At 46.6% G+C, this 19,532-nt stretch overlaps 1 protein-coding gene across 3 annotated transcripts in view; it reads left to right on the top strand.

Moving 5' to 3' along the window:
• The window catches only part of CLCN6 (chloride voltage-gated channel 6), a 36,752-nt gene that overhangs the window by 8,880 nt on the left and 8,340 nt on the right, over nucleotides 1-19,532 (top strand). For 2 of the 3 annotated variants that reach the window (XR_008492386.2, XM_054438892.2), the window contains exons 3-17: nucleotides 1,172-1,237; nucleotides 1,942-2,007; nucleotides 4,820-4,886; nucleotides 7,678-7,784; nucleotides 8,687-8,813; nucleotides 9,467-9,534; nucleotides 11,135-11,193; nucleotides 12,072-12,204; nucleotides 13,118-13,231; nucleotides 13,470-13,636; nucleotides 14,209-14,335; nucleotides 18,312-18,435; nucleotides 18,674-18,827; nucleotides 19,015-19,174; nucleotides 19,263-19,369. Coding sequence is in view for 2 of the 3 variants with exons in the window: in XM_054438892.2 (XP_054294867.1) it covers nucleotides 1,172-1,237; nucleotides 1,942-2,007; nucleotides 4,820-4,886; nucleotides 7,678-7,784; nucleotides 8,687-8,813; nucleotides 9,467-9,534; nucleotides 11,135-11,193; nucleotides 12,072-12,204; nucleotides 13,118-13,231; nucleotides 13,470-13,636; nucleotides 14,209-14,335; nucleotides 18,312-18,435; nucleotides 18,674-18,827; nucleotides 19,015-19,174; nucleotides 19,263-19,369 (1,646 nt within the window). In the remaining variant the exon portion in view is untranslated. The remainder of the gene's footprint in view (nucleotides 1-1,171; nucleotides 1,238-1,941; nucleotides 2,008-4,819; nucleotides 4,887-7,677; nucleotides 7,785-8,686; nucleotides 8,814-9,466; nucleotides 9,535-11,134; nucleotides 11,194-12,071; nucleotides 12,205-13,117; nucleotides 13,232-13,469; nucleotides 13,637-14,208; nucleotides 14,336-18,311; nucleotides 18,436-18,673; nucleotides 18,828-19,014; nucleotides 19,175-19,262; nucleotides 19,370-19,532) is intronic. The other variant, XM_063659614.1, reaches the window with a different exon arrangement.

Genomic DNA, 19,532 nt, shown 5'->3' with positions numbered 1-19,532 from the left:
CTTCAGATGTAGAAGTTTTAGCAGCCGAGAGCCAAGCTGAATCTGTGCCTCTTCCTAACATAAAGTGGAAGTTGGCCAGGCGCAGTGGCTCACGCCTGTAATCCCAGCACTTTGGGAGGCCGAGGAGGGAGGATCACGAGGTCAGGAGATCGAGACTATCCTGGCTAACACAGTGAAACCCCGTCTCTACTAAAAATGCAAAAAAATTAGCCGGGCGTGTTGGCAGGCGCCTGTAGTCCCATCTACTCAGGAGGCTGAGGCAGGAGAATGGTGCGAACCTGGGAGGCAGAGCTTGCAGTGAGCTGAGATTGCGCCACTGCACTCCAGCCTGGGCAACAGAGCGAGACTCCGTCTCAAAAAAAAAAAAAAAAAGTGAAAGTTGCTTTTAAAAATACTTTCCATATTAGTTTGTCTTGTGACTAACCTCATTTCCATAGACACTAACTACAAAAGATAATTATAACTAATTGACATTCTAAATTAATTTGGTTCTGGCTAACTGAAACTTTTGTTCACATCTAATGGAGTAAGTTTCATAAGGCTAATGATAGCTGAAGGTCTTTAAATATTTTGCCAAAACAGGAAGTTTAAAAATAGGTAATTTAAAACTTCTCCTAAAGCATGAAGTATGAACCTAAAGCAACACCACTCAAATTTTAATGTGCATCTGAGTCATCTGGGGCTGCAGGTCTGCAGGAGTCTAAGATTCTGCATTTTGTTTTTGTGTTTGTTTTTGAGACGGAGTCTCGCTCTGTCACCCAGGCTGGAGTGTGGTGGTGCGACCTCGGCTCACTGCAACCTCCACCTCCCAGGTTCCAGTGATTCTCCTGCCTCAGCCTCCCAAGTAGCTGGGACTACAGGTGTGCACCACCATGCCCGGCTAATTTTGTATTTTTAGTAGAGACGGGGTTTCACCATTTTGGCTAGACTGGTCTTGAACTCCTGACCTCAGGTGATCCACCTGCCTTGACCTCCCAAAGTGCTAGGATTGTAGACGTGAGCCACTGTACCCAGCCAGATTCTGCATTTTGAACCAGCTCCTCCTGGGTGCTGCAGGTACCCATGACTGCTCTGCCCATCCACATGTTGAGTAGCAGGAACCCAGAGGTTTGTCCCTTTGCAGGTCTTCTCACCTGACGTGACCTTTTGACTCACCTTTGCCTCTTTTCAGAGTTTGGATTATGATCGCTGTATCAATGACCCTTACCTGGAAGTTTTGGAGACCATGGATAATAAGGTGAATCTTACAATTCTTCATCTCTGGGGATCAAATCAGTCTTAACGTGGCATTTTTTTTTCTCTTCTAAAGGCCCCAGTAAACATCTTTACCCCTTGTTTTTTGAACCTTTTCATGAGATACAGGCAGACCTCACTTTATGCGCTTTGCTTTGTTTCCCCTCGCAGATACTGCAGGTTTTACACACTGGAGGTTGGTGGCAACCCTGTGTTGAGCAAGGTGCCATTTTTCCAATAGCATGCATTTGGTTTCCATTTTTTAGCCATAAAGTATTTTTTAATTAAGGTATGTACATTTTTGTAGGCATAATGCTATTACACACTTAATAGACCACAATATAGTGTAAACATCGCTTTTACATGCATTGGGAAACCAAAACACTCGTGTGACTCACTTTATTGTGATATTTGCTTTATTGTGGTGGTCTGGAACCAAACCCATGCTATCTGCAAGGTAGGCCTATGTTGGCATTTATTCCCTAGGCCTTTATCCTGCCAACCAGAGTTCCCCCTGTCAGTGCACCTTGCCCAGCCTCTTAAGAGTCCATCATTTTTGCACTGTAAAGCACCTGAAATCCCAACATCATCTTCACTGTGCCTGCTCTCCACGTGGAATTTAGCTTAAAACCGGTTGGCCAAGATGTATTTCTTCCCCTCTGCCACCATAACCCTGTAAACTGAATCATTCTTTTCTTGTGTGAACAGAAAGGTCGAAGGTATGAGGCGGTGAAGTGGATGGTGGTGTTTGCCATTGGAGTCTGCACTGGCCTGGTGAGGAGGCAGGGCCTGGAGGGATGGTGGGCCATAGAGCTGGAGGGGCTTACAGGGAAAGCCCTGGCCGGGTGAATAACATTGTCATTTGTCATTGTAACATTTATAACATTATAAGACTGTAACACTTGTCATTATAATCAAGAGTGCCTTTTCTTTTTTCCCTTTTTTTTTAAATGAATAATCCTGGCACAGTTTTTCACACTTCCCCTGCTTTTGCTTTGTGAAGTGAAAGCGAGACACATGATGATGGTGCTCTTGAAGCGCTCAAAGGTTTGGGCAGGACTTATCTTTTATGATATGATTATGGATCATAATCCATAGTCTACCTAGTAAACTAGATAACATGTCTCCCTAATGGGTAGATAACGCATTGGGTAGAGTAAATAATGGATGTTAAAGTCACTTTTTTTTTCTTTTAATTTAAATAGAGACAGAGTCTCGCTTTGTCACCCTGGCTGGAGCACAGTGGCGTGATCATAGTTCACTGCAGCCTCGACCTCCTGGGCTCAGGTGATCCTCCTACCTCAGCCTCCTGAGTGGTTAGGACTCTAGGCAGGCATGAGATCACTCTTTAGGGAAAAAGCAAAGTCATGGGTACGGAACTGTGAACATCGTGCCCTTCATTTAGTACAGCGTGCCAGTGAACAGAGTGGCACACCATAGCTCTTGATCTCATGCAGGGAGTTTATGGTGCTATCCTGGGCTCCTCCCCGTACACCGTTAATGTTATCTAGAAGATAGAGCCAGCAGCTGTGAGTGAAGGGATATGCCCATATGAACAGAGTTGGTGGAGGCAGCAACTTCACAGGTGAATCAAAGACAGGGCAAGATTGGAAACATGGCCAAAGATGAGGATAGCAAAAAGTCTGGAACCAAAACTGCTGACTTCACATTGTTAAATATGAAGAAGAGAAGCTGGAAAAATCACCATCAGTCAAAAAGATCCATGTCAAATCTGATTCCGGTCAGTACAGTGTTGAGATAAGGTATCTGTCCTCAGTAACAGCCTGTTGACCACCTTTCTCTTGAACTGGCCACAAGCCTCCTACTTAATTTGACATGATATGCCTAGAAAATGTACACATGTGTTTGGTATAATAGAGCCACAGGGGCCAACCACAGTTTTTATTTTCATGGCATGCATCACATTTTTACTATAGTAAATCCACAAGTAAAGGAACGTCTTACTAGGTAAGACTGATGGCATTCAGAAGCCCTCTTCAGTGGTATTCTGATGGATACCATTTTGAGGAAACTTGGGTTGGTTTATTGTTTTATTTAAATCTCAGGGTGTTTGGGCCAGGAACGGTGGCTCACACCTGTAATCCCAGCATTTTGAGAGGCCGAAACAGGAGGACTGCTTGAGCCCAGCAGTTGAGACCAGCCTGGGCAACATAGGGAGACCCTGTCTCCTTAAAAATAAAAAAATGAAAATAAAAAAATAGAAATCTCAAGGTATTTATTTTGCTATATATGTTTCTGGTTGCAAATTTCTCTATAATAAGCATACTCATTAGGCCTCTAGTTGTTAGTGTTTGTGCTACTTTTATATCAAACTCTTTGGAGCTGCCATTTGTCAGTACTACAGGTTGAGTGTTCCTTATCAGAAAATCCAAAATGCTCCAAAATCCAAAACTTTTCAAATGCTGACACGGTGCTCAGAGGAAATACTCATTGGCGCATTCAGATTTTGGATGTCAAATTTTTGGATTTGGGATGTTTAATCAGTATAATGTAGATATTCGGAAAAAAAAAATCTGAAATCCAAAACACTTCCGGTCCCAAGCATTTCAGATAAGTGTTACTCAAGCTGAAGCAACTTTACCTCCTACCTTCGTATTTTAGGAAGGCAGACCTGCCTTTATGACATAGCACTCCCAACTCTTGTCCATTGATGTGTGGCCACTTATGGCTTCAGTATCAAAAAGCCTCCAGGCATTGGCTTGAGGGAAGGCCAGAGTTAAAGGCAAGAAGCTTTGATCCTGAATCCATAAAATTAGAAGTATTTCTAGTCCTCCTTTAAGCCCTCAGCACTTTGGAGAGTGGAATACTGGAATTTGGTTGTTTTCTCTACCCAGAGTAACTGTGGACTATAAGATGGTTATAAGTCAAGCCTGGCACAGTGGGGTGTGCCTGTAATCCCAGCTACTTGAGAGGCTGAGGCAGGAGGGTCTCTTAAGCCCTGGAGTTCAAGGCCAGCCTAGGCAATATAGCAAGACCCCATCTCAAAAAAAGATGATTTCAAGTCAAAATAATGACTTACAAAATAGAACCTGCTAATAAGGAACGTGCAAAAATCACATACACCTAAATGAACGTTGTGTTTTAAAGCAAGCTTGTCCAACCCATGGCCCAACACAGATTCATACACCTTTTAAAAACATTATGAGATTTTTCTGAGTTTTTCTTTTTTTAGCTCGTCAGCTATCGTTACTGTATTTTATGTATGGCCAAAGACAATTCTTCTTCCAGTGTGGTCCAGGGAAGCCAAAAGATTAGACACGCCTGTGTCAGTAGTCTTTCTTGGTCTCACATCTTTTTCTGCACCTGCTTCCCTCTTTGTTTTCCGTTGCTTCACTCAACTTAGCTGTACCCTCTGCCTTTGTTCTTTGGAGGGGCAGTGGGACCGGGCTGGAGAAGGGATCTCCTCCTTCTGCGCTTTTCTGCTGTGCATTCATGTGCTCCTGGCTGGTGAGCAGCCTCCGTACGTGCAGTGGGGGAGGAGATGTCTTCAAGAGGAGCACACCTGTACTACACCTGTGCTACACTTGGAAATAAGGCTGTGTGACAGATCTCTTGCTCTTCACAGGTGGGTCTCTTTGTGGACTTTTTTGTGCGACTCTTCACCCAACTCAAGTTCGGAGTGGTACAGACATGTATCCTTTTCATGGTTCCTGGTGTTCGTGGACTTCAGTGGTCACCAAGATTCTTTCTTACATAGAAATGGGTTTAACAGTAAGCATGATAATAGAAGGGCCGCTTATTAGTTATTCAGCTTTAATATTTTTAATGATCACTGAAGGACACAAAAGAAGGACTTTAATAAGCAAAGACATATACCCATGTTTGTAGTTGATAAGATTACAGATGCCACAAAGATGCCTGTACTCCCTAATCTGTAAATTTAACGTAGTTCCAATCAAAATTCCAATAGAATTTGTTGTGGAACTCAGAAATTCTTTGTAAATGTGTGTAGAAGAGTAAAGGGCCAAAAGTAGTCAGTATAGTTCTAAATGACAAGAAGGTGGACTTGACCCTGTCAGATATCAAGTCTTATAAAATTAACAAGTTTGGGGAGTTAGGAAAAAAAAGTCATAAAATTTAAGATACAGTCATTGAAATTGGTCATATTGGTGCAGGAATACCTAGACAGTGGAAAATGATAGAGAAGCAGAAACTGGTCCTCACATACATGGAACTTTGGTGAATGACAGTTAATATTACAAATCAGTAAGGGAGTGATGAGTGATTTAATAAAAGACGCTGTGTTATTTAATAAATAAAAGATACACATCTCTGTAGTCCCAGCTACTTAGGAGGTGAGCCCAGGAGTTTGAGGCTGTAATGCACCATGATTGTGCCTGGGCAGCATAGCAAGACCCTGTCTTAAAAAAAAATGATGCTGGGACATGGGTGATCCATATGGAAAAATAGTTACATTCCTATTTCGTACTATAAATAAGATAAATTCCAGATGAAGATGTAAATATGCAAAACAAAACTTTGGGAGACTATATGTTGTCAAGAGTAGGAAATAATTTCTTAAAACTCCAGAAGGCACAGACTATAAGAAAAAACATCAATGGGGCTGGGCGTGGTGGCTCACGCCTGTAATCCCAGCACTTTGGGAGGCAGAGGCGGTCGGATCACGAGGTCAGGAGATTGAGACCATCCTGGCTAACACGGTGAAACCCCATCTGTACTAAAAATACAAAAAAATTAGCCAAGCGTGGCGGTGTGTGCCTGTAGTCCCAGATGCTGGGGAGGCTGAGGCAGGAGAATGGCATGAACCCGGGAGACAGAGGCTGCAGTGAGCCGAGATCACGCCATTGGACTCCAGCCTGGGCAACGAGAGCAAAACTCTCTCTCAAAAAAAAAAAAATCAATAAACTTGACCACATCAAAGTACATATTTTATAAAGACAAAAACTCCAAATAACAACAATAAAACACCATAAAGTGAAAACAAGTCCACAGCCTGAGAGAGGTTATTTACTATGCATTTAAGAGGCAGATAATTTGTATCCAGCATACAGGAAGAGGCTGGGCGCGGTGGCTCACGCCTGTAATCCCAGCACTTTGGGAGGCCGAGGCAGGCAGATCACTTGAGGTCAGGAGTTCGAGACCAGCCTGGCCAACATGGGGAAATCCTGTCTCTACTAAAAATACAAATTTAGCTGAGTGTGGTGGTGTGCACCTTTAGTCCAGATACTTGGGAGGCAGAGGCAGGAGAATCACTTGAACCCAGGAGGCGGAGGTTGCAGTGAGCCGAGATTGCAACACTGTACTCCAGCCTGGGTGACAGAGTGAGACTCCAATTCAGAACAAATAATACAGGAAGAACTCCTGCAACTCAATCAGAAAAACAACAGATGGTCCAATAGAAGCAAAACGAGCAAAGGATGTGAACTGGAATTCTCAAAAGAGAAAAACTGGCCGGTAAACCTCTGGAAAAAGGAAGGTGCACATTCCTGTGACTCATACATTCCTCTTATAGATGTGAACCGTAGACATGTACAAAGGTGATAATTATAGCTTTGTGATAGCAGAAAGCTGGAGTCACCAAATGAGAGAATGGAAAAATTGTGGTACATTCATACGGTGTCATTTTAGATATCATGCCATTTCTGTAGATTGTAAAATAAAAATTTTAGATAGAAGTGAAAGTGAACGAACCACAGAGCTGGGTGTATCAACATGGCTAATTCTCAAAGACTTAATGTTGAGAAAAAAAGAGCAAGTTACAGAATATACAAGTGCCGTGTACAACAGTATGGACACTTTTGAAATACAATAATTTCAGGTTAGTGGTTTCTCCCAGGGGAGAGAGAAAGGAAAACTGGTTTTTTTTGGTTTTGTTTCTTAAAATGGTATTGAATGTTTTATTTTTTAAAAATACCTGGAGCATATATGGCATATTGTTGAGATTTGTTAAAGCTAAGGTTGTGAGGGTATGGGTATTCGTTACTTTTTGTAATGTTTGAAGTATTTCCTAGTGTCAAAGGCATCTCAAACAATTTTTTTTTTTAAGAGATGAGGCCTCACACTGTTGCCTAGGCTGGAATGCAGTGGTGCAATGACAGCTCACTGCAGCCTCAGCCTCCCAGGCTCAAGCGATCCTCCCACCTCAGCTTCTTGAGTAGCTGGGACCATAGGCATGTACCTTTTGTATTTTTTGTAGCGACATGGTCTCACTACATTGCCCAGGCTGGCCTCCAACTCTGAGGCTCAAGTGATCCTCCTGCCTCAGCCTCCCAAAGTGTTGGGATTACAGGCATGAGCCATCGCACCCAGTCATCTCAGGCAGTTTTTTAAAAATTTTTATATATGGAGAAAAAGTGCACTCAGCAGCCGGCATGATCCAAAGGAGAAGCAGCTGCACCCTCTGAAGTGATGATGGGGACACCCCTCGGCTGATGAACAGTTTCCTTAACCCAGTTTCCACAGCAGTGGAGGAGTGCAGCCAGAAAGGCTGCCTCGCTCTGTCTCTCCTTGAACTCCTGGGTTTTAACCTCACCTTTGTCTTCCTGGCAAGCCTCCTTGTTCTCATTGAGGTGAGGTGGTTTGGATTCACCTGCTCGCTTAGGAGGTTTTAGAGTCCCGCACTCCTTTTCCCCACCTCCTTCCAGAATGTCAGGAAACTGAGAATGCAGATTCCTGCAGAAAGTGGCCTCTTGTTCACTAAAGGTAAAGGTTTCACCCTCTGGTGAGATTAAAGAAGAAAGACTCCCCAGGTGATGCTCATTCACAGGGAACTTCTGCAGATTCTGGGGGGAGGAAAAAAGGGGGAAAGGGCTGAAAACAAAACTGTTGGGTGCCATGCTCACTACCTAGGTGACGGGATCATTCATATCCCAAACCTCAGCATCATGCAATATACCCTCGTAACAGACCTGCACATGCAATCCCTGAATCTAAAATAAAAGTGGAAATTATTTTTCTTTAAAAAGTGCAAGTCCGGCCACTTTGGGAGGCCAAGGCGGGCAGATCACCTAAGGTCGGGAGTTCGAGACCATTCTGACCAATGTGGAGAAACCCCGTCTCTACTAAAAATACAAAATTAGCCAGTAAAAATACAAAATTAGCCGGGCGTGGTGGCGCATGCCTGTAATCCCAGCTACTCGGGCGGCTGAGGCAGGGGAATTGCTGGAACCCAGAAGGCAGAGGTTGCAGTGAGTGGAGACTGTGCCATTGCACTCCAGCCTGGGCAACAAGAGTGAAACTCTATCTCAAAAAAAAAAAAAAAAAGTGCAAGTCCTCCCATTGCCCCTCAGACCTCCTGAGTCAGATCCTCTGAAGTGGGGCCCAGAAGCTGTGGTTTAGTAAGCCCTCCAGGTGACGCTCACGCTGCTAATGAAGGTGGCCAGCTCTCCCTCTTCCGCTGCCCAGGTTGTTGAGGGTAAGCCAGAGAGCCAATGGATTTTGAGTTATGGGTGTGCCTGCTCTCCTCCATCAGCCGGTGGCAGCAGGTTCTGGGATACCCGAGGTCAAATGCTATCTGAATGGCGTGAAGGTGCCAGGAATCGTCCGTCTCCGGACCCTGCTCTGCAAGGTCCTTGGAGTGCTGTTCAGTGTGGCTGGAGGTAAGAAAGGTCCAACTTGTATCCTTCAAATATTCAAGGGGCAGAGATGACAAGAAGCATGATGTATTTCAGTTATTAGATTTGAACTGCAGGGCCCAGCCTCAAACAGCTGATGTCTGCACTTTTTGTTGATGGGCTGTTTTTTAAATGCAGACACTGTTCGTATGTTACCATTCAGATACCTGACAAACACACTCTTCAGTTTTGGGATTTGGAATTTAGTTTGTGGAATTCACTTTTGTCAAAATTAGTAAGCTTTTTGTGTCAACAGCCAGATAGTAAATATTTAAGGCTTTGTGGGCCAAGAATCAGAATGGAAGCTCTTATATAGATGTTTATGTAACTATTTACTTGTGTCCATTTAAGAACGTAAAAGCCAGTCTTAGTTCTCAGGCCGTGTAAAACCAGGAGGGAGCTGGTGGTCTGGGCTCACAGGCTCTCATTTGCTGACACACAGTTTAGAATGCAGAGTGTTTTCTCTTCTAGCAAGACTTGAAATGGAGCTTATTTGGTGGGAATTTGGCTCTTTCTCTTATAAAGTCTTAGGATCATCTCTATTCAGTTGTCACGAGAAAGGTTTCTGTAGCCAAGGTCTCCTGACCCAGGGGCGTTTCTGCACTGACCGCTGGTCTTTCCTTTTTCACCCTGCCCAGGGCTCTTCGTGGGGAAGGAAGGCCCCATGATCCACAGTGGTTCAGTGGTGGGAGCTGGCCTCCCTCAGGTAAGATGGGCTGAGAGGGTGTGGGCCTCTGGGCAGGCCTAGTGGGAGGTCTGTGGTTACACTGGGCGAAATCCACTGGGACACCCTGACATCACATTGGAACCTGGTGCCATTCTGGCTTGATGTGAAAACCATGTGTCTATCTCTCAGGAAAGGGCATAACTTATACTTGGAAGTTTTACTGATGCCCTACCGAGCCCTAGGAGCAGAAATGAGACATAGAGAAAAACTATGACATGGCGGATGAAAGTCACTGGGTGCTTCCATAGCCATCACCAGGCGCCTCCATATAGGGTGGCTGGGTGGATCATCTCAGTGCTGCCAGATCCAAGAGGCTCGAAGCATCGACTGACATGGTTTTAGGCACAGTTCCATGCTGATTCTAGTTGGCGTGGTACAGTCATAATAACAGCTGCTAGTTATGGTCTGTGTGCCAGACGCCCGTATACTAACTGCTTTCTCCTTATAGCCACCTTCAATGATTTGTTGTTATTATTACCCCCATCCTTGGATGGGGAAACCGAGGCTTAGAGAGGTTGAGGTACTAGCTCGAGACCTCAAAGCTCCCATTCTTGGGGGCTACTCCAGATCCCTGGCTGCTGTTGGAGAAGTCTCAGTCCGTGTGAACCATCACTCTTAGTCATTTCCCTCTCCAGTCCTGAGAAGAGGGAGTTATTGTGGTTGGGAGTCTCTGAAGTGAAGGAGGGAAGATTCTTTCGTCCAGAGCTCGTCTTTTGGTCTCTCCTGCTACTGCCTCGAGCACCAGATCTGGCAGAAGTGAGCCAAGGGGTGGAAGGCCAGGCGTGGAGTGGGCATCAGCGTGCGCCTTTGTGGGGCAGACCGAGGACAGGCTCTGGGCCCTTCTCTTCCTGGCGCTGCTGAGCAGAGCGGACTCGGTCTTCTGCAATAGCTTCCGCGTCCGCTTCCCTCAGCTCAGCCATTTCCCTTTATTCTTTCTGACTTGTTGACTCTGCACAAAATGGGATTTCAGAAGGTCCTAGAAATGTGAGGGCAGGAAAAATAAGCTCCTCCCAAGGGTGGGGGGTAATCTCCTTTTTTCCCAAGTTTTTTTATTTTCATTTTTCGAGACGGAGTCTCACTCTGTTGCCCAGGCTGGAGTGCGATGGCGCCATCTCTGCTCACTACAGCCTCCGCCTCCTGGGTTCAAGCGATTCTCCTGGCTCAGCCTCCTGAGTAGCTGGGATTACAGGCATATGTCACCACGCCTGGCTAAATCTTGTATTTTTAGTAGAGACAGGGTTTTGCCACGTTGGCCAGGCTGGTCTCCAACTCCTGACCTTAGGTGATCAGCCGTCCACCTCGGCCTCCCAAAGTGCTGGGATTACAGGCGTGAGCCATGAGCTACCACGCCCAGCCTCCTTTTTTCCCAAGTTGCTGTTCTGGACTTTCCTTCCTGCAGCACACTTACCCAGGTGTGCTCAAGCAGAGGGGCCTCCCCTGATGCTGTGGATTCCCACAGTTTCAGTCCTAGACTGCCCCTGACCTGTGTTCTTTTTTTTTTTCCCATAATTACTGGGGTACAGGTGGTATTTGGTTATATGAGTAGGCTCTTTAGTGGCTCTCTTTTCTCTCGCTTTAGTTTCAGAGCATCTCCTTACGGAAGATCCAGTTTAACTTCCCCTATTTCCGAAGCGACAGGTATGGAAAGGTTAGAAATTGGTTTTTTTTTGGAAACAACATGTTGATGCTCTGCGGGTCAGACTCGATACTTGCTCTAGCCTGGCAGTGTCCCCTGCTGGTAAACCCGACTGTGGGAGATGGGGGCGGGCTTTGAACTTTTCTTCTGGAAATAAGAAGCCAAAGCACCAGGCTGGCATCGTGACTTTTATTTTGTCTTGCCATAAGGCTTAGAAGCATCTCAGGCAAATGAAGATGGTCCCAGATTAAAAACCCAACCAAGAAAGGCCACAGACAGGCATATTCTTAGGAAGGCGTTTTGTATTCCCCAGTGATTCACTTGGTCAGCCACCCTCCTGGGTCAGAAGGTACTCTTAGTAGACTTTTTTAGCCCTGTATCAGATGTGTGTGTTACTGACCTGCCCGCCTTGTAAGGCTCTTTCAATCACAGACCCAGTTTAGAGTCACAGACCACCTTCTCTTTGTATTCCTGCAAGTTCGGCACATACCCAGAAGGCACCTTGATGTTTTTACTGATGCCGGGGTTTTCTGGAAGGAAGATCCGGTGGGAACATGGTGCAGCAGTGATCGTGCCGATCTTTGATCTGCCCCCTGAGCTGGGGGCTGAGATTCTGAGATCACAGAAAACACAGAAGTCAGGGGCTCCTGTTCCCAGGCGGAGTAGCCGCCATGCTGAAAGGGACTCTGGTGCTAAGGTGTGTGGCTCTCAGATGGACACACTCGCGGCAAAGGCTGCCTCACCAGTGACCTGCCCTTCCGGGATCCCTGCCTATTCATTCACAGGTGTGAGAGAAAATGTTCATGATAAGGAAGTCAGAAACCGCCTTTTGTGGGCTGAGGGCTCTTTATTGGATAACCCGTCTCTCTCCTCTCCTCAGAGACAAGAGAGACTTTGTATCAGCAGGAGCGGCTGCTGGAGTTGCTGCAGCTTTTGGGGCGCCAATCGGGGGTACCTTGTTCAGTCTAGAGGAGGGTTCGTCCTTCTGGAACCAAGGGCTCACGTGGAAAGTGGTGAGGAGGACCTTCAGTGAAAGCCTTAACCACACCCCCCGAATTACACTGGGTGTCCCTTACTCGGTACATGGAATGGTAGTTTTGATGAGACTGGTGGGGGTCGACTGGATCAGAAACAGCTTTGCTCTTGTGCCTATAACCTCCACACTGGACTTCCTATACTTCTCATATCAATACCCTCCCCAACCCCAAATCAAACCGCTGTTACCCTTTTTTATTATTTTTTTATTTTTTTGAGATGGAGTCTTGCTCTGTTGCCCAGGCTGGAGGGCAGTGACGCGATCTCGGCTCACTGCAGCCTCTGCCTCCTGGATTCAAGCAATTCTCCTGCCTCAGCCTTATGAGTAGCTGGGATTATAGGCACGTGCCACTGCATCCAGCTAATTTTTGTATTTTTAGTAGAGATGGGGTTTTACCACGTTGGCAAGGCTGGTCTTGAACTCCTGACATCAGGTGATCCACCCGCCTTGGCTTCCCAAAGTGTTGGGATTACAGGCGTGAGCCACCACGCCCGGCCTTGTTATCCTTTCTTGATGAACCACCTGACATGAAAATGTGAAACTGGCTGTTGTCATAAAGGAGGAAGTGGTGGGGATTGGACTGGAGCCGGTCTCCTCCCTCAGAGCAGGCCGCTTTGCATTGATCCTTCCTTTTGGTGCAAGGTCTGGTCTGTAAAGGCTGTAAATAGGCTCTCATAGTAGAGTAGGCTGCTGGAACAGAAACTTCTTAAAGCCCAGTCTAGAGTTGGTCACACCTGGGGTGTATCTACTGTAAGGGTGACCAGATCTCTGTACCCTGATGTGGATTCTGGAGGTCTCTGCATAGAGCAGTGGGTACCAGGAGGAAGGGTTGGGAGAGAGTAGGACATGCCACTCCTGAACCTTCTTGTCTTTTGTCACCTCTCCCCTAGCTCTTTTGTTCCATGTCTGCCACCTTCACCCTCAACTTCTTCCGTTCTGGGATTCAGTTTGGAAGCTGGGGTTCCTTCCAGCTCCCTGGATTGCTGAACTTTGGCGAGTTTAAGGTATGTTTTGTCCTTTCCCCGGGGATTTTTAATTTGACCCATGAAAATTTCCTCTCAAGTGAAGGACCAGAGAGAAATGAGCAGAGGGCTAGGTACAACTTCCAGGGGCACATCTCGCCCATTAGCCTCTGCCATGCGGGAAAGCAGCCCCACTCTTGCTTCTGTCTTCTCTTCTGTCTCTTCCGGTTCTCATGGCTGCTATGGTTTTTCTCTCCCTCTCCCTTTCCCCTTCTCTCAGTGCTCTGACTCTGATAAAAAATGTCATCTCTGGACAGCTATGGATTTGGGTTTCTTCGTCGTGATGGGGGTCATTGGGGGCCTCCTGGGAGCCACATTCAACTGTCTGAACAAGAGGCTTGCAAAGTACCGTATGCGAAACGTGCACCCGAAACCTAAGCTCGTCAGGTATCTGCACAGTCGCCTCCCCCCCACCCTGCTGCGGCTCCCTGAGCTTGGTGTGGGCCGCGCCATCTCTCCCGAGGAGCAGACCCTGCCTCCACGGCTTTGAGTTCTCATCTAAGACTGAGAATCTAAACACAGCCATGCATCTGCCCTACTTGACAGGCCAAAGGGCTGAGCCAGCTTAATTGATGTCAGAGTTGCTGGTTGACTCTCTGCCTGTCCTGACTTGGCCACTCGGACACATGACAAGGTCAGAAGGGTCACCGTGGCCCTGCCGAGCAGCTTGCTCTCAGGAGGCTTCTCGCCCCAGGACTTATTATAATGGAAAGCCATTCATTCCTTGGAGAGAGATGATGTGGACGTAGCAGCCCACTTTAACTGCCCACTTTTTACAAACAAATTGCTGGAATACAGCAAATCGTGGATCAATTCTGCACACGTGTTGACTGACCAGGGGCTGCTGTGAATGCTGTTTGGAGAAATCGGGGCTGGGGGTAGTCAGGGTTATGTTTTGAATTCCGGAGACCAGAGCTTCTTTCTGTGGTGTTTTATAACAGCTGTGCTTTGCCTCCTAGAGTCTTAGAGAGCCTCCTTGTGTCTCTGGTAACCACTGTGGTGGTGTTTGTGGCCTCGATGGTGTTAGGAGAATGCCGCCAGATGTCCTCTTCGAGTCAAATCGGTAATGACTCATTCCAGCTCCAGGTAACCCCAGTGCACCTGCTACCTTTATCCCATACCCACGAGGAAGAATCCAGAAATGTATGACCTTCCTCTGTTGAGAACTAATAGATGTGTTGGGTTTATCCTTCCACACCCATTACCCGAGCGTTGAGAGATATGGGAATCTGTAGTCGTCTTTTTACCTCAGAGAAGGTGCACACCACATGCCCTCTGTCTTTGCCACTTCTGTGAACAACCCTGGCGTCACAGAGGGGAACCTGGGAACAACCCTGGCCTCACAGAGGGGAACTCCTCTCTGTTGAACAACATTCATGGGAAACAGACACTTGGGAAGCCGACAGCAAGGTGCTTTCCGAGCCCCAGTTACTCTTCTACCTCCCCTTGCCTGAAGGGGCCACAGCCCAGAGGCTCAGCACCCACCTCATCGCCTCTGTGACTATGACAGTCACTCATGAGAGGAAGAAATGTCTGTGTCTGGGCAAGGAGGCTTCTCTCTTCCCAGCATCCTCTGCGTTTTCCCAGTGTTGGGTCCTTTGTGGGTGCGCCGCCCTCCTGCACTTCTGCTTTTCCCTTCTTGTGGGGTGCAGTATTTTCCAGAGGCTTTCCCTGAGGAGTGGTCCCGTGAGGTAGTCCGTGGAGCCTACTCCACACTGTGTTCTTTTGGTCCAACCCAGAGGCTCTGAGAGCTACACCTGTGGTTCAGTGAGTCAGCCAGATGTGTGATTCCAGCCCTTGGCTGCAGACTGGTGAGCAAGTGCAGTTGGCCCTCCACATTTGTGGGTCCTGCATCCATGGAATTACATAGGGTCAACCAACTGTGGAGCAAATATATTCAGGATGCAAAACATAAAAAAAAAACAAGACAACAGTAAAAAATAATGCAAATAAAAAACAGTACAGTATAACAATTATTTACATAGCATTTACATTGTATTAGGGTATTATAAATAATCTAGAGAGGATTTAAAAGTATATAGAAGGACCTACATAGGTTATGTGCAAATATACACCATTTTATATCTGGCACTTGAGCATCCCTGGATTTTGGTATCCATCGGGATCCTGGACCCTATCCCTGGTGAATACTGAGGGACAACTGTACTCTTTTCTTGTTGCTTCTCAGTAACCACTTGAATCTCTCAGATCCCCATTGGGGCCCTTGTCTTGGAGGACAGCCTCTTCAGTGTCCCCAGTTATATGTATATATTATATATATATACACACACACACACTATATATGTGTATATACACACACACACACACACACACACACACACACACACACACATTATATATTTCTGTTTGTTTGTTTTGTTTTGTTTTTTTGAGACGGAGTCTTACTCTGTTACCCAGGTTGGAGTGCAGTGGCGTGATCTTGGCCCACTGCAACTTCCACCTCCCAAGTTCAAGTGATTCTCCTGCCTCACCCTCCCGAGTAGCTGGGATTACAGGCACCCACCACCATGCCCAGCTAATTTTGTATTTTTAGTAGAGACAGTGTTTCACCATGTTGGCCAGGCTGGTCTCGAACTCCTGACCTCAAGTGATCCACCCGTCTCGGCCTCCCAAATTGCTAGGATTACAGGTGTGAGTCACTACGCCCAGCCTGGTTTATATATATATATATATATATTTTTTTTTTTTTTTTTCTTTTTGACAAAGTCTCACTCTGTTGCCCAAGCTGGAGTGGAGTAGCAAGATCTCGGCTCACTGCAAACTTCACCTCCTGGGTTCAAGCGATTCTCCTGCCTCAGCCTCCCAAGTAGCTGGGACTTCAGGCATGCACCACCATGCCCATATAATTTTTGTATTTCTAGTAGAGACAGAGTTTCACTATTTTGGCCGGGCTGGTTTTGAACTCCTGACCTCATGATCCGCCCACCTTGGCCTCCCAAAGTGCTGCGATTACGGGCGTGAGCCACCGTGCCCAGCTGGTTTATATATTTCTAAAGAGTTGAGGGAAAAAAAAGAATATGCCACAGAGACTGTATGTCACTGGCAACCTCTAAAATATTTACTGTCTGGCTCTTTATGGAAAAGTTTGCTGACCCCTGTTACTAGTTATTCCCAAGCCTAGCTCGTTACCAGACAGATACCTTGATGCATGTGATTTAAAGCATACAAAAAACGATTCTATGGTCAAATGGGCTAAGAATTAAATATGCTTCTTTATCTTTTTAGAGACAGTATCTCACTCTGTCACCCAGGCTGGAGTAGGATGGTATAATCATAGCTTATTGTAACCTCAAACTCCTGGGCTCAAGTGATCCTCCCGTCTCAGCCTCCCAAGTAGCTGGGACTACAGGTGCATGCCACCACATCCAGCTTATTTTTATAGAGACAGGATCTCACTATGTTGCCCAGGCTGGTCTCGAACTTCTGGCCTAAAACGATCTCCTGTTTTGGACTCCCAAAGTGCTAGGATTACAGATGCAAGCCACAGCGCCCAACCTAAATACGTTCCTTTAGTACAGAACTTCTAGGGCCTTATTCCCATAAGTGTTATAAATGTTTGGTGTCTTTATTGTGTACCAGATATTCCACTGAGTACTTTATATGATTTCATTTAATCCTTATTGCACTGTGCTGGCCAGTAGCTGTGCCCCCATTTTACAGCTAAGGAAGCTGAGGCACAGTGTGGTCTTGACCAAAAACCTTCAGCTAGTCATATATAGTGAGAGGATGTTATTACCATTTTATAGGTGAGGAAACTGTCACAAAATGAAATACCCTTCTCAAGGTCACTAGAGAGTGGCAGAGTTTAGAGTCAAAGCCATCTGATTTTGGAGCCTGTGCTCAGCTTTTAGCAGACACACTGATTTCCAAGAATTGCTAGGATGTTTCTCAATGCAGTTGACCACAGGACTCTCCAGAAAGCCTTCAGGACTGAACTTCCTCCAGACAGTTTGGGAAACACTGCATGTGTCTATTATGAAGCCATCAGCTCAGCTCATCCCCCGTGCACTCCACAATGCTGAGGCTCTGCGCATGGCTCACCTGTGCCAGGTGCTGCCAGTCAGCAGTGCCGTGCTGTTTCCACAGCAGCCTACATCCCTCTGTATTGCCCAGCCCGTTTCACCTGGTGGGGTCATACAAACCACCCCCTGGTATTGTTAGCACATCTGCATAATGGCATCTCCACAGCTATGTCATCCAGAAGAAACCCATAGCCTTGGTTAACCTTTGTAATAAGACTCCCTATTTGCATGCACAGTAATAGGTGTGAAGTACAACCTTGTACTGTTATACACTGTCAACTAGAAAATAAAACAGCACACTTGAAACACCCTTCCCCTCTAGCAAAGATCCCATCTTCCCACACAGAATGATGGCAAGAAAATGAGGTTTAAAATGTGTAGAAGTAAAAATAATCTCTTTTTCTGTTTGGGTTTTGTTCCCCAGATGGGGTTTAGAAGGAGAGGCAGCCTGGAGGACTGGGTCTGCTCTCCAGGCATTATGGAGGTGGGTTTTCTTTTGCAGCAAATTCGGGCGCTTTTTTTTTTTTTTTTTTTTTTTGTAGCAGATAGCAGTAAAATCAAAGGCTTTTTCTATTTGGAACCAGAGTTGGGGCTTTCGGTCAAGTGGTGCCCTGGATTTTCCTCCCCAGATACCTGTCAACTCCCAGTCACTTGCTCTCACCTGCGTCATCTTCCCCCAGTCCTAGGGCTCTCAGGCCAGGCTTCTAGCAGCATCACTTAGAAAGTTAGCACCGGGAGAGGAAGCAGAACCAAATTCACGGTGAATCACAGCCATAGTGACGTTTTCATCATGAGTGTGGATGGACAAAAGGCCCTCATCCCGATTCTTTCATCTGTGCATTCAGAATGTAAAGAATGCACTTGCCCGCGTGGCTGCCGTTGGTAGAGGTCAGTTTTTGGCCTGTTTGATTGATGGGGAAAGCTGTGCAGCCACCTGTTTTGGACCCGGCTGGAGACATCCCACTTGAAGACTCAAAGTCAGGTGTCCTTGTGCTGATTTTCTGATTCCTTCTTCTTAGGTTACAGAAGATGTGAATTCAAGTATCAAGACATTTTTTTGTCCCAATGATACCTACAATGACATGGCCACACTCTTCTTCAACCCGCAGGAGTCTGCCATCCTCCAGCTCTTCCACCAGGATAGTGAGTGTCTGCACTGCAGCCCAATCGTGGGTGATTGGTGTCATCTCTGACACAGCCAGGCTTGCCCTTCATTCCAAGCAAGACCAGGACTTCTTTGTAATGGCCACCCAGACAAAAGATTGGTCTCTGCCTCCAGTGTTGGAAGGGGAACTGGTATGGGGTGTGGTCGGGCCCGGTAGGTCTGCTGGGCCTTGGCAGGCATCCGGTAGTGGGACTCAGGTTGGCTCTTCCCTTGCAGGTACTTTCAGCCCCGTCACTCTGGCGTTGTTCTTCGTTCTCTATTTCTTGCTTGCGTGTTGGACTTACGGCATTTCTGTTCCAAGTGGCCTTTTTGTGCCTTCTCTGCTGTGTGGAGCTGCTTTTGGACGTTTAGTTGCCAATGTCCTAAAAAGGTACTCTGTGTGTGTGCGTGTGTGTTCACATGTGCGTGTGTACGCGTGTGTGCGCGTGTGAATGCGTTCATGTGTCTCTGCCCATGCATGCACATATGTGCATAGGCACAAGAGTGTGAGCTGTAGGTCCTCCCCACAGCCTATCAGTGTGGTTCAAAGCCGTGTTCTCGGTGTTTTCCTTCACTAGCTACATTGGATTGGGCCACATCTATTCGGGGACCTTTGCCCTGATTGGCGCAGCGGCTTTCTTGGGCGGGGTGGTCCGCATGACCATCAGCCTCACGGTCATCCTGATCGAGTCCACCAACGAGATCACCTACGGGCTCCCCATCATGGTCACACTGATGGTGAGCACACTCCCTCCAGGCCCCTGTCAGGCTCAGGGCCACATTTGCCCCACAGGACCTAGTTTTAGGTCTTTGCTTTGTGTTTCAGGTGGCCAAATGGACAGGGGACTTTTTCAATAAGGGCATTTATGATATCCACGTGGGCCTGCGAGGCGTGCCACTTCTGGAATGGGAGACAGAGGTGGAAATGGACAAGTAAGGCCATGATTTTGCTCATGTCCTAGTTTCAGAATGTATAAGCTCTGAGGCCTAAGGAGTGTTGTTATTAGGGTAGGAAACAGTAACTCACTTTTCTTGGGCTGAAAGAAGCAACACACGCATTCCTGAGCATGTGTGAGAATGTGGAGCAGCCCGTGGG

The sequence above is a fragment of the Pongo pygmaeus genome, chromosome 1 (assembly GCF_028885625.2).
Source record: "Pongo pygmaeus isolate AG05252 chromosome 1, NHGRI_mPonPyg2-v2.0_pri, whole genome shotgun sequence".
Lineage (NCBI taxonomy): Eukaryota > Metazoa > Chordata > Mammalia > Primates > Hominidae > Pongo > Pongo pygmaeus.
This window is presented reverse-complemented; position numbering and strand designations above follow the sequence as displayed.